General features: G+C 36.4%; 1 protein-coding gene across 1 annotated transcript in view; it reads left to right on the forward strand.

Annotated features, from left to right (window-relative positions):
* The window catches only part of Prrg1 (proline rich and Gla domain 1), a 101,411-nt gene that overhangs the window by 65,826 nt on the left and 20,722 nt on the right, over positions 1–14,863 (forward strand). The window contains exon 3 of the mRNA XM_026784697.1: positions 7,202–7,362. Coding sequence (XP_026640498.1) covers positions 7,202–7,362 — 161 coding nt within the window. The remainder of the gene's footprint in view (positions 1–7,201; positions 7,363–14,863) is intronic.

The following is a 14,863-nucleotide window of genomic DNA, read 5'->3' on the forward strand; positions in this document are numbered from 1 at the left end:
TTTTAGTCTGCATATATTTTTAACACACTTCAAACCATTTAGAAATTTTCTTTGTCTTTGAATCTCTCTTTACTGTATATCTCTCTTTTTCTAACCACACGAGCCTTTAATTTACCAAGCAATATCAATAGGACTAAAGCCGTGGCTTTGCCAGCTAGGTCCAGTCCATTCCTTAGCTTTCTGCCATTCCAACCTTGTGCCTGAGGTACCGGCCAGAGCCACATTCAGTGCCATAAGTCTACAGTGTTTCAATGTTCCTGCCAGCAAGCGAGCTTCAGCAGCCTGTGCTTGCAAACCACATCAACTGCCTGCGTAAAAGAGTCAGAGTTTGCCCTGTCAGGACAGCCCAGAAAGCCAGCATTTTTAAACGGCGCAGCTTTTTTCCTGCTATGGCTGAAAACCAAAAATCATGCGTTCAGCTTTTCATCAACACTGTTTTAAGTGTTTTGTGGCAGGACCTCTTAATGAGCTGCAGGGTTTTGCAGCTAAAGCTGAGTCAGGAAGCCTCTCTTTGATGAGAGCGCTTACTTGACTATAGCAAGCAGAGTAGAAATGAGAAATGGCAGCTACCAAGAAAACATGCTTTACTCTTTCCCAAGCTTTCTCAGGCTTTCATTGGATTCAGTTGTCCACACATCTGGGTGCCATTTGTAGTAATAGGAGCGGCGGGGCTGCGTCCCCAGCACCCAGGCCGCACCCGGGCCGCCTGCTAGCTTATGCCCCGAAATAACAACACAGAGATTGTATTAATTTAAACACTGCTTGGCCCTTTAGCTCTAGCCCTTACTGGCTAATTCTGATATCTCGATCAACCCATCTCTAATAACCAGTCTTACCGGGGAGATTCTAGCCTATGTCCATCCTGGGTTGGAGCTTCATCGCGTGTGTCTGCCCGGGAGCAGGGCATGGCATCTCTCTGAGGCATCTGCCCCTGAGAGCAGAGATGTCGAGTCTGAGCTCACTTCCTCTTCCTCCCAGCATTCTGTTCTGTTTACTCCTCCCACCTATGTTTTAACCTATGAGGGCCAGCCAAGCAGTTTCTTTATTTTTTTAACCAAGGACCTTCCTCCATCAATGTAGTATCCCAATCTTTCAAAGTCCTTCCTGCTGTGAGCCATACGGCATTATACAGTAAAAGTACAGCTGAAAGATCACTGAACAAACTCATTGGTGTGTAATCCAGCAAGTGAGGAACTGTTTACAGAGCTTCACATGATTTCTACAGGGTTGACAATGATTATACAAAAGACAAGTATTTCTATATTGAATAGATATGTAGCTAGTGGACAGCCTTGTCTTGTTCCTAATTTAAATGGAATTGCTTTTAGTTCCTCTCCATTTGGTGTTCCTGTTAGTTTGCTGTATATGGCCTATAATATGTTTAGGTATGTCCCTTGTAACCCTTATCTCTCCAACACTTTTATTATGAAGGAGTACTGAATTTTTGTTAAAAAATTTCAACATCTAATGAGGTCATGTGTTTTTTTTTTCTTTCAATATTTTTATATAGTGGATTACATTAACAGATCTTTTCATGTTGAACCGTGACTGCATCTCTAGGATAAAACCTACTTGATCGTGGCAAATGATATTTTTTATTGTTCTTATTATTATATTTTTTCTCTCTGCTCCTCACCCTTCCTCCCCTATCCTCTTTTACCCTCTTCCACAATCCCCACTCTCCCAATTTACTCAGTAGATCTTGTCTTTTTCTACTTCTCATATAGATTAGATCCATTTATGTCTCTCTTAGGGGCCTCATTGTTGTTTAGTTTCTCTGGGATTGTGATTTGTAGGCTGATTTTTTTTCTTTGCTTTACGTTTAAAAGCCACATATGAGTGAGTACATATGATAATTGTCTTTCTGTGTCTGGATTATCTCACTCAATATGATGTTTCCTAGATCCATCCATTTGCCTGCAAATTTCAAGATATCGTAACTTTTGTTTTCCACTGCGTTAAGTACTCCATTGTGTAAATGTACCAATTTTCTTTATCCATTCTTCTGTTGAGGGGCTTTTAGGTTCTTTCCAGGTTGTGGCTATGACAAATAATGCTGCTATGAACATCTTTGAGCACATGTCCTTGTGGTATGATTGAGCATCCTTTGGGTATATACCCAAAAGTGATATTGCTGAGTCTTGTGGTTGGTTGTTTCCTAATTTTCTGATAAAGCATTTTCAAAGCGCCTGTTGTACCAGTCTGTACTCCCACCATCAGTGCAGGAGTGGTACTCTACATCCTCTCAAGCATAAGTTGTCATCAGTGTTTTTGATCTTTGTCATTCTTACAGGTGTAAGATGAAATCTAAGTATTGTTTTGATTTTCATTTCTCCCATGGCTAAGGATGTTAAGCATTTCCTTAAGTGTCTTGTAACCATTTTAAATTCTTCTTTTGAGAGTTCTGTGCTTAGGTCTGTACCCCATTTTTAATTGGATATGTGTTCTTTTGATGGCCAGTTTCTTAAGTTCTTTGTATATTTTGGAGATCAGCCCTTGGTCTGATATAGGGTTGGTGAACATCTTTTCTTATTCTTTAGGCAGCTGTTTTGTCTTTTTGACCATGTTCTTTGCTTTACAGAATCTTTTCACTTTTAGGAGGTTCCATTTATTAATTGTTGCTTCCACTGTCTGTGCTATTGATGTTATATTTAGGAATTGGTCTCCCGAGCCAATGCATTAAAGTGAACTTCCTACTTTTCTTCTATCAGGTTTAGTGTGGTTGGTTTTATGTTGAAGTCTTTGATCCGTTTGGACTTGTGTTTTACGCATCATGATAAATATGGATCTATTTTCAATTTTGTACATGTTTATATCCAGTTATGCCAGCACCATTGAAGGCGTAAGTCACTAACAATGCACACCAGTTTGGAATTATGATTAATAGGGTGATATTTATTTAAAGGGGAAAAAACTTACAGATCTCCATCCCAGACAACAGCCCTCTGCGCAACCATGAAGGGAGTCTAGTCGCCGGCGGAGCAGGAAGTGAAGAGAGAGAGGAGAGGGAAGTGGCCGCTTTTTTAAAGGGAGAGAGACCACACCCCAATGGGCTGGTATCTCAGCGGCTATAGGCTGGAGGAACGGAAGGACCTCCCGCAACACACCATTTGTTGAATGTGCTTTTTTTTTCATTTTATATTTTTGCTTCTTTGATTTTTCTGATGTGTTTTTGAATGTGATTTTCCTGTATTTTTGAGTATATTTGCATTAATGTCCATGAGGGAAATTGGTCTGTAATTTTGCGTGGTTTTTTTTTTTTTTTGAGTCTTTGTGTGGTTTGGGTATGAGAGTAAATGTGGCCTCATGAAAAGTATTTGACAATGTTCCTTTTATCCTATTTTGCAAAATAACTTGATGAATATTGATATTGGCTCTTCTTTGAATGTCTGGTATAACTCTATTCTAAAATTGTCTGGTCCTGGGCTTACTTTTGATGACTGCTGCTTCTATTTCTTAGGGTTTATGGGTCTATTTAAATTATTAATCTCATCCTGATTTAACTTTTGTAAGTGTTATCTGTTAAGAAATTTGTCCATTTCTTTTATATATTTTAGTTTTGTGAATTCTTTTGATTCTTTGGATTTCCTCAATTTTTCTTATGTACCCTTTTTCATTTCTGACTTTCTTAATTTTAGTATTCTCTCTCTTCAAGTCCCTCCAACCTCATTGCCTGACCCAAGGACATGCCCTGTCCTGTCCTGCCCTTAGGGACTCTTGCTACTCAAGTGGAGACCACACTAATCAGAAGAATGTGTGCAGGCTATACTAGTCAGAAGAACAGTGACCCCTACTGCACCAAAGGTCAAGTTAACCTCAGAAGGCAAGCTCCCAACTTGGACAGAAGTTGGAGGGGCAGATGGAGGAATGGGTCTTGGGGAACAAAATCTGGTGAGTGTGACAGTTCAGCTGGCAGGCATATCACTCACATGTTTTTCTGACTGGTGTGGCCTGCACCTGAGCAATGGAAGTCTGGCAGCATTTCAGGTAAGGCCCAGGAGTGGTGTGGGTTATCTTGTTTTATTTTTAAACTGAAGATTGATCACCGAGCCTTACATATACTTAGCATTAACACCATGCTATATCTTTAGCTTTTAAGTTTGAATTTTAAATTCTTAATTCAAGTCTATCCAGTCAGGAAAAGTCCTGAGGTAAGCCTTGTTGCCTGGATATTGTGCAGTGTTTGACCTGTACAGGTTCAAGCCAGACAGGGTCCCAGCATTGAGAACAGAAAATGTACATTCCCTAACCAAGAAGATACCTGAATTTTACATTGCTTGCAAAAGAAAAATTAGTTTCCTCCAATGGAGTTTCACTACACTTACGAGTAGGCCCCATGTGCAGCAGTAGACAGTCAACTCAAATGAACTCAATGGTATTTTAGTAAATGTTCTGTCTCATTGTTTTGTTTGGGCATTTATTGTCTTACTGATCTTTTGCTTGTATATTATAGTTTCCAATTTTATATTTCTATGGTGTTGGCTGGTGTGGATGTGTTTCTTGTGCTTTTTCTTTGTTTCGCAAGTTGGTTTTTGTTGTTTACTTATTTTTTTCAAGACAGAGTTTCTCTGTGTAACAGTCCTAGTTGTCCTGGAACTAGCTCTTGTAGATCAGGCTGACCTGAACTCACAGAGATCTGTCTACCTCTGCCTTCTGGATGCTGGAATTAAAGGCATACACCACAACTGCCCTACTCACCTATTTGTTTTCTAAAGAGAAAGAAAGAAAACATGAAGTTTGGCATCTAGGGAGGATCTGGAAGGCTTTGAGGAATGGGAAACTGTATTATATAATATATTAATATTTAATATATATAGTAATATATATATATATATTAAAGAAGAAAGGAACTACATAAAGAGATAATGTAACTTCATCCTGTAAGTTATAGCTTCCATATTCTACTCTATTAAAAATAAAAATAAAAAATAATTTTTTATGTGTGTGTGCACACACATGGTCCATGGAGAATAGATGTAAAATTTCTAACCTTCCACTGTGGATTTCAGAAATCAGAATCAGGTTTATAGGCTTGCTGGCAAGCACCTGATTAACTGTCTCATACGCTCCCCATTCTTTTATCATTTTCAGAGTCCATTAGATTTCCAAACCACTTTTTAAAATACTGTCAAATGTTCTTTTCTTATTTCTTATTCCCTGATATATGGCAGATACAACTTATCTATAATACTATTTTTTACTACTGATCAAACTTTTACTTCACTTAATATCTTCCATTTAAGTAGATTTGGCAAGGAGATAAGTTTTCTTGCCAACATCTAGAGTTCTTAGTATTATGTTACCTTGCTTCTTGGTAGAAGAAATACATAAGAGATGTTTATGTGGAATGCTTCTGGTAATTTGATTAGTCTGGAATTAGAAGTTTGTGTCCTGATATATCACCTTACAGTTAGCTTGCTTTCTACTTTTAGGAGTGAGCTACTTTCTGTAACACTTATTTCCCATTTAGCTAGCATATGAGAAGATAATTTCCTCTTCGTGGTATTTTGCTTTTTTCTTGTTGAAAATTCAAAAAATCTTATTGTGTATTATTTGATTTATGCTCAGGAAATGTGATATGAAAGCTGGTGATATTTTAAAATGAATTAACGTATTATTGTGTTCCAAATATGGAGGATGAAAATTGGATCAAATTCTGATTCTTACTGAGAACTATATTCAGCACAGAACACTAGATTATTAGAGAGGGTGGGTGTGGGTCCAGAAAATCATATCCCTTTACATAAGAAACAGATGAAGAAGGGAAAAAAGATTGTCTTGGAAAAAAAAGAAGTCTTGATATAAATATGACCTGGGGCTAAAATGTTATCATTTTGTGAAATATGTCTTGGAAAGAATTCCATAGTCAAACCAAAACCAGACACACTTGTTTTTAAGATAATTGCAATGTATATATTAAATATATTTTAAAGACCTTACAAGTCACACAATAAAATATGTCTAAATCTGATTTTAAAAAAAAGTTTTCCATAAACACTCAGAACCATCTTCTGAGGAACTGATCTTAGGGTATCGGTTCTTAAACTGTGGTAATAGGAGGAATGCCTGGGAATTCATTACAAATACAACTTTTAAAAATGTGTTGTGATCAGGAGTAAAGGTAGGGAGAGGGAGAAATGGAGGGGAGAGTAGGTAAGTTTGTTTAGCGTAAAGTGATGTGATTTTAAAATTACCATGTTTGCTTCAATGAAATCAATTATCCTGAAAATGATGACACATTTCGTCAATAGGACTGCACCTGTTGAAGATTATTTTATGACTAAGTTCAGGTTTGGAAACCTTTTCGTCTGGCCATGTAACTATACTTTGAAGATTGTGTTTTATGAAATTCAAATACAGATTAAGCTTTGTTAATTAAAATTTATCATCTGAATTGAAATGAATCATGTATATAAAATATAAACCAAATCATGATGACCTCGTGCAGAAAAGAAGAAAATGGAACTTAATAAAAAGGATGCTGCATCTGTGTTTGCATGTGTTTACATGTGCACACATGCTAACAGTTGTTCATGAAGAAATAATCTTCTTTAAATATGTTGAAATGAGATTAGATACCTTGAAGTACAGCTATACTATATTTAGAATGAAATTATTACTACTGCTTTTTGAACTGAGTTGTAGATAAATTTATCTTTTATATTTCATTCTTTTCCAGAAAGTTCTATAGAGTATATTCTTTATCTTTTACAAGCATCAAAGATCTGTAATGAGACTCTCACCATGTTAAGTCTTTTCTTTAAGTAACAGTTCTCTAGGTTTATATTATTAGGTCAATTGGATTTGTATTTATTTTTAGGTAGGCAAAAACTGGCCTTTGGTTTGCTTGCAGTATGCCTTGGAGTATCCACTTACAGTAATGAATATAAGTAACGTTATCATTATTGCTATTTTTAAACAGTCATGGTGTTCAAGAATCTGCTTAAGTCTGAATATAACATGGGTCATTATGTTACTGTTCCTGCCCCGAGCCATGTGTACTAAAAGCATATATTCCCATTATGAAGAAGCTATCAAATGCTTTCATTTGAAGTTAAACATTTTTTCACTCCTGGTTTACTGAAAGATGTTTAGAATATTGTCTGTGTTTTCTGAGGACAAACAGTTTTCTTCTTATATATCAGTTTCCCACATGAGTTTCTTACTGCCCTTTTATGCTTATTATTGTATCTCTTTTTAGTTTTCCTCACGGGAGAAAAGGCCAACTCAGTATTAAAACGCTACCCAAGAGCCAATGGGCTTTTTGAAGAAATAAGACAGGGCAACATTGAGCGTGAGTGCAAAGAAGAAGTCTGCACATACGAAGAAGCCAGAGAGGCTTTTGAAAATCACGAAAAAACTGTAAGTATACTGGTAACTTAAAACATGTTCACAGAACTGCTTACATTTTGATGTAGTTTGAACTCTGCATTTCTGAAGTACATGCACTGCTTTCAACTAAAAGTTGATTTACTGAAGAAATCTCCATGTAACATCTAATGAATAGTGTTCTGTATAGGAGAGAACTAGTTTACTCCCATCTTTGTTGTTCTGTGTTTGAGGGCCATGTTTCCACAGTGCTCTGCTTGTTAGCAATTATTATAGTGACAAGGCATCAAGTTCACCCAAGGCTTTGATCCAAAAGTAGATGTTCTCATTACATTTTTATAGCTAATGAGAGAGAGGGGTGGAGAAAAGTATGGGACACTGTTAGTGTTTTGATATTTTATTTATCCTGGACTGGAGGTAGATAGCTCAGTGATAGGATGCTTCCCTTGCATACTTGAGACTCCTGGTTTCAACTATTGTATCAGAGAAAATTTGTTTTAGTTCTGTATTCTTTTAGACTCTTCTACATTTTACAAGACTACTTTACCTCACTTTACTCTGACAGCAAGGTATTCAGAGAACAGGGTTGGGAAAGCAAAAATAAGGATGTAAATTGTTAAGGTCTGTTCTACAGTTGGGAATTATAAAACCAAAGTTAGCTGTTTTGTAAAGATCCATGCCTGTGCATCAAGAAAATAATACCATATGCTAAATAAGTGTCATACAATGTGCTATAAGGACATCAAATAAGCTGCAGTAACAGTGAGTACATACATGTTTCAAAGAAGGGGGTTTGATGTTTTGTTTAGTGAAGGAGGCTCTAGAGATGAAAGAAAAAAGGGTCTTGGAAATTTCGAGATTCTAGTGCCCAACACAAAAGCAAAATACGTTCATAAATTAACAAACTATGATCTTCATCAGTTTTAATGGCTTTACTTGTAGTTGTTATATATATAGTGAATTATGAGTATGATTTTTGATGACTGTCCAGTTTTCCAAGCCCCATTCAACAAATAGGCCCTCCTCACTATATTCATTTTAGTTATTCTTAGTTATATATTTCCTTTAGTTATATTTACTTATCCTGATTTCCATATGTACTTCATCTATTTCTGGGTTTTCTATTCTAGTTTATCTTTCTCCTTTCAGAAGATATGTTGTATCTTCTAATATAAATTAGAAGTAGTTCCACTTCAATATGGTATTCTACAGTAATTTGTAAATTCTTACCTACCCAAGAGATAATGGACTACATTTTCATGTAAATTTTAGTATTAAATTGTCTAGCATAAGAAAAATCAGTGTTTTTATTGGGATGTTTTTTCAGTTTACACTCTCAAAATAATCTGCTCTTGCCATGGTTAGTAGTACTTCTTGCCTCTTTACAACAAAACTATTTGTGATGGTTTGAATACTAAGTGATCCCACAGGCTCATGTGTTGAAAGTTTAGTTTCATCTACTGGAAGCTTTAGAAGGTATGGCCTCAGTGGAAGAAATAAGCCACTGTAGGTGTGTTTTTGAAGAGTAGCTTCTTTCTGACCCCTCCTGTCTCTCTCTGCTGCCTGACTACCATAACATGAATAACCTCCGCCACATGTTCCTGTTACCATGATATTCTGCCTTGACTCAGACTCAGAACAATATATTCAACCAGCCATGCACTGATAACCTTCTAAGTATAGGTTACTATAAGCAAAATTTAATCTCCTTCCTTTAAACTGTTTTTCTCAAGTATTTGTCACAACATCAGAATGTATGATTAATGCATCATCACTACCATCTCAAGTATATTTTTATACTTTCCACATAATTAATTTTTTTTTTTTTGGTTTTTCGAGACAGGGTTACTCTGTGGCTTTGGAGCCTGTCCTGGATCTAGCTCTGTAGACCAGGCTGGTCTCGAACTCACAGAGATCCGCCTGCCTCTGCCTCCCAAGTGCTGGGATTAAAGGCGTGCGCCACCATCGCCCAGCCATAATTAAAATTTTTACATTGATTTTTTCATCAGTTCTTTGAGAATTTTGTACAATGTCGTCATATTCCCTACCTTCTCCAGGTTTACCAAGATCCTCCCCTTCCCTGCCCACTCAACTTTTTTTTCCTCTTCGTTGATTTATTTTGTAGGAAGAGGGAGGGGCACATGCCAGTAGATCAGAGGACAACTGAACAAGTCAGTACTCTTGTGAGTTCTAGGGCTTGAACTTGGGTCATCAAGCTTAGTAGCAAGTACTTTTATCCACTTAGATATCTCTGACAAATCCCTAATTTTTTAAAATAGCAAGATAGAATGACACTTTAAATTTTCTTTACTATGCATGATAGTTTATAGCTATAGAGGCAATACTCAGGAGGTAAGAAAGATTGTGAATTATACCTATGCTGTGTAATGAGTTCCAGACTAGGCTAGTCTATATTATTAAGAGCCAGCCTGAAAAAAAATATTATCTTCTCTTCAGTGGCTTCATATCTCCCTTAGTAAAAGCCAAAGAATTCAGAATCACCTATAAGGTACAACTGTTTCAATCCTCCACTGTCATTTCCCTGCAGAAGAAATCTTCCCTACATCTCCTATTACTCTACTCATTGATTTGTTGTGGCTTCCTGCTTCCTTACAGAGCACTTGCCCTGTCCTTTATTATGCTCATTTCTGAGCTAGTGCAGGACTATTTTATCACAATCCTCTACACTGGGGCTTCAACTCTTGTGCTCTTCCCTTCCAAATGTATCTGTCTGTGTTTGATGATTGCAGTCATGTCATTGTGCAGCTTCACTTTCTCAATAAGGAAATATTCTATCTTCTGTGATTCCTCCTACACCATTTATCACCATCTGACACTGATTTGTTATATTTATTAGCTGTCTGCTTTCTACCCAAGACTGTTATCCCTGTGACAGCACTATTTCTCATTTGTTTGATTCCTAGCTATGACGTTATGGCACATAATAGGGGCTATATAAAAATTTGATAAGAGGAAAGAAGTAATGAATTTTATTCATGAGTTAGATGAAAGATGTAGACATTAAAATGGATTTTTTTTACTATATTGATTTATTGCCTTTTCTATGGCTTCAAAGTCTGTCATCCAAATTTGCTTTTATGATTAAAACTATAGTATTTATAATAGGGTGTGTTAGAAAGCATTTAAGTCAAAGTCGCGCTGTCTTCCTTTACCTGCTTCATTGTAACTGTTTCAGAATCATGCTTGTTACATGCTAAGAAGATGTTAGAGAGAGAAAAAGATTAGCTTTTGAGATTTGTTTTCTCCTAAATGTCTTATCTTTTTATATATTAAAATTTCTTACTTGAAACAGAGTTTATAACATCTTCAATATCCTAAAATGTAAACTACATGAATTTAATAGATAGCATTCAGTGGACTATTTATTTGTAACACATTACCTAATTTAGTGCACAAGTCTAATAATGGATTTGGAGAAAAGACATTATGTTTAGTAGTCCTCACTTTCAGCATGTATGTGAGTCAGACTGATTCAGATTTTACCTGCTAAGTAACTACTGTGGAACAGATACAGAAAATTTTAAAATATTGTATTATGGTTGAGGTCTATCAGAAGTAACTGACTTTCACATGAAAGTTTGTATAAACATTTAGTCCATCTTTTTCGAGGCAGAGGGGTATTGTGAGTCTAATCCAGAGACTTTCATATGCTAGGCAAGCAGTTTACCACCAACTTACATTCCAGCCTGAAATTCACAGCTCCATGTGTCTGTGGTGCTAAGGATTAAATCTAGTGGCTTCATGCTTGTGAGGTGCTCTACTAAGCTATATCCCATTTATATCTTAAATTCGTAGACTTTTTTTGTCATCTATACTTCAATAAAATGGAAGTCGAAAAAGGTTTCTGCATGTCATTCTCAAACCTTAGAGAATCAGATCGATCTTATTTGGTGTCTCAACTCTGCCATCTACTGACTGTATTGATTTCAAATAAACGTTTCACCTTTATATATTTTAATTTTACAAATATCTTTGGGTGTGAAATTATACACTCTATACTGCCTAAAACAGACAAAGCCTTCAATAAATATATTTCATTCAAGTTTTAGATGCTGTATTATAGCTATTTTATTTAGAATTCATATTTCTGCCAGGCAATTTTTCCTTTCTTTTTTCTAAAATAATATATATGTGTATACACACATATTTGTGTGTGTGCTTGTGTGTGTGTGTGTGTATGTATGTATGTAGAGCTAAGATGACAAATTTTGTAAAGTGACATCTTATCACCTTGTTTTTTTTTTTTTTTTTTTTTTTTTGTCACTGTGCTGCAGGCTAGCTGGAGCTTCTGGCCACCATCCTCTTCAATCTCCCAGATCACAATAGGAATACTGGCATACAGATGTGTGCCATCACATTTGACTTTTTATGTGGGTAGTATCTTAGGGTTGAGCTTGGTCTACAGGCTTCTGCTAATGCTTATACCCATTGAGTCATCACTCCAGCCTCTACTGGGTTTTGGGGACATAAAGAATCTCTATGTGCTGATCATTTTAATATTGAGTGAGTATGAAGAAAATTATAGTAATTATTTCAGAACTTTTCTTCACAAATTTCAGCCTTTCTTTGCTTGACTCTAAGATAGTTGTCCTCACACTTCAAAGAATACAAGAATAGTTTATATGTTTATCAAACTTGTACAGTCCTATCTTGTCCTTAGTTCTATGATCTTTTCTTTCCTATGCATGGAGCTGAGGATTAAGTCAAGGGTCTTGCACAAGATAGGCAAGTACTCTACACTGAATGCTTATACATCTCCAGTCTTGAAAAGAAGCCAGATCTCTTTGAAGAAATGACTTATTTTATGGCTGGCACTTATTGTAGTATCAGAAAATAAGGATGTGCCAAAAGAGAAAAACAAAAGTAAAAGAAAGAAGAAAAACATGATAAGTGGACGTAGCAGTTAGCTTTAAGGAGCCCCTAGTGCCTAAACGTAAGCACTTGAAGATACAGGATCAATACTATAGTACTGGATTATCACCCAAAGCATAAATTAAATAAAGACTCTCAGAATCTGCTGCCAATGACATGCTTCCTTCAGCAAGACTGTACCATCTCCCAAAACAATGCCACAAAATGGGGTCCAAGTGTTCAAATACACGAGCCTGTCGGAGACATTTCTCATTCAAACAAAGAAAATTCATATTTGAATACTGACATTTCTTATTTCAAAGCACATCAAACCAAAAACTTCAATGTCATGTTTTTATTCCCAGGTCCATTCCCAGTCCACCCTTCATAAGCAACGTACCACATAGATGACACACTCAGAGCATAAGGAAGTATTTCTAGAAGAAAAAGAAACCTAATAAAACCAATGCAAAAGGAATATAGAAATTGAAATCTTAGACACTTAATAAATGTGATGGTCAAATCACTTTTAGGAGAGGTATTTTTAAATTATGTAAATTATGAGCTTTTGTTATAAATCTAGAGTATTGTTTAAAGTAGAAAAAATGATGAGGCACTTCTATCCAGTTATTGAACATCCTTAAAGCTACAGAAATTCCTTTTTTTTTTACTCTAAAAGATTATATTATAAAAATCCAAGCTGGGCATGATGGTGAAAACATTTAATATCAGCACTCAGGAGGCAGAGGCAGGCAGATTTCTGTGAGTTCAAGGACAACGTGGTCTACATACCAAGTCTCAGGACAGCCAGAGCTACATAGTAATACCCATTCTCAAAAATACAAACAAATAAACAATTTTGTACTGATAAGTAAAATGAGATTAACAAATAAAAGTTAAATTTCTCCATAACCATAGATTTTTAGTAATAAAAATAGTAGTATTAAATACTTGACTGTAATTTTAAATACTTAGCATTTGTGATTGTGGCCATGGAATCCAGGGCCTTGGACGTACTAGCCACATTGTCTACCACAAACTATCTTTGCCCCCATCCATATGTATTAGTTTTTATGTTTCAGCTATTCCATTCTATTTTAAGGGATATTGTTTTTAAATATTTAAACTTGCCACAAATTTTATTCAGAATACAGTTCATCATCTTAAAGAGAGCTTAGCATCTCAGACCATTAACAGTGCTTTTGCAATCACCTACAACTTTGCCATCTGTATTCTGCCATCTACTGTGCTGCTTATTTACATTATCATAGAAATTCTGTGCTCAATGCAATTTGATCATTGATTGCTCTACCAACATCAACCCTGGGGAGAAAAGAAAGCAGTTGGCTGAATTAACACATTCTGTGTCACTGATGAAGAAAACAGGCAAATTTGATCATTGATCTGAAAATTAGTTTATCACTTACTTATTCCTGAGAGAACATCATTTTTAGAAGTGAAAAATATATCTAATTAGCGATATAAATCATAACTTAGTTAGGGCCTATTACTTTATTATATCTGTATTGATGCCTTCTCTCTTATTTCTGATATTGGTAATTTGTATTTACTACCTTTTCCCTAATCATGCTGTCCAAAGAACAAATGCTAAAATGCATAAAAAAACGGAAAGATTGCTGATGCAGCACAGTTGGTAGTGAGCTTGCCTAGCATAAAGAAAGCCCTAGTTCAGCTTCCAGCGTCTCATAAGCCAGGCATGATGGAATATGTCCATGATCCTCCATTTCCTCCTTTCGGTGCCTCAGACTTGCTCAGACAAGCCAGAAACCCACATTCTTAGGTTACCCAATAACCCAAAAATGGGTTTGCCATGATGTTCTTGTCAGTGCTGACACCACACTGCCCTCTGTGCACCCTGAGTGCAACAGAACTACCATCCTCACTGTGAGGCTACCATTACCAGCTACATCCAGTTGCAGCTCTATGTTTCCTATGTTTACTTCTCCATGGCCTAGTTTTGTGACCATAGAGATCTGGATCAGAAGAACTTCACTGGCTTCTTCTTCGCGTGATTAGTCCATACTCCTGGAGATGTTCCTGACACTTTAGAATGAGGGTGGAGGCTGCATCTGCATTCTTAAAAGCCGTGATGATTGGGTTAATGGCCTCACATTCATAGAATGTGCCTTCCACCTGGAGAAAACAATCAGTGAGAGCTTCCTCGATGGCTTTTAACAAAGGTGTTGCCCATCTTTTGCAACCACTGTCTGCAACCTCATTTCAGGATCATCCAGGAGATGTTTGTCTTTCTGTCCAACCTGCACCAGCTAGGAAATATGACATTATCGAGTATTTTCAGTGAGCTGTACCTGGATGACAGAAGTTCAAAGAATTGAGCTGTGATTGTCCCTGAGTCCCCAGACTAAGCAGGCATATTGCTCTTAGAGCAAGTTCTCTAGTTTGATAGCTGTTTTCTATAAAGTTATTTTGTTCTCACCAAAATAAGTGTCAACTTGACTCATTTATGAAAAATTCTCACCTTTAATGAATGAGGTCAGATTCTCTTATCAGGTGTCTAAGAGTCTCTGCATTCTCACGCCCCCCATTTTTGTATAGCCCATATTTTTATTTTTTAATTTTAAGTTATTTTTAAAAAATATATCTTGGTTGCACACGCCTTTAATCCCAGCACTCGGGAGGC

This window comes from Microtus ochrogaster, chromosome X (assembly GCF_000317375.1).
Source record: "Microtus ochrogaster isolate Prairie Vole_2 chromosome X, MicOch1.0, whole genome shotgun sequence".
NCBI lineage: Eukaryota > Metazoa > Chordata > Mammalia > Rodentia > Cricetidae > Microtus > Microtus ochrogaster.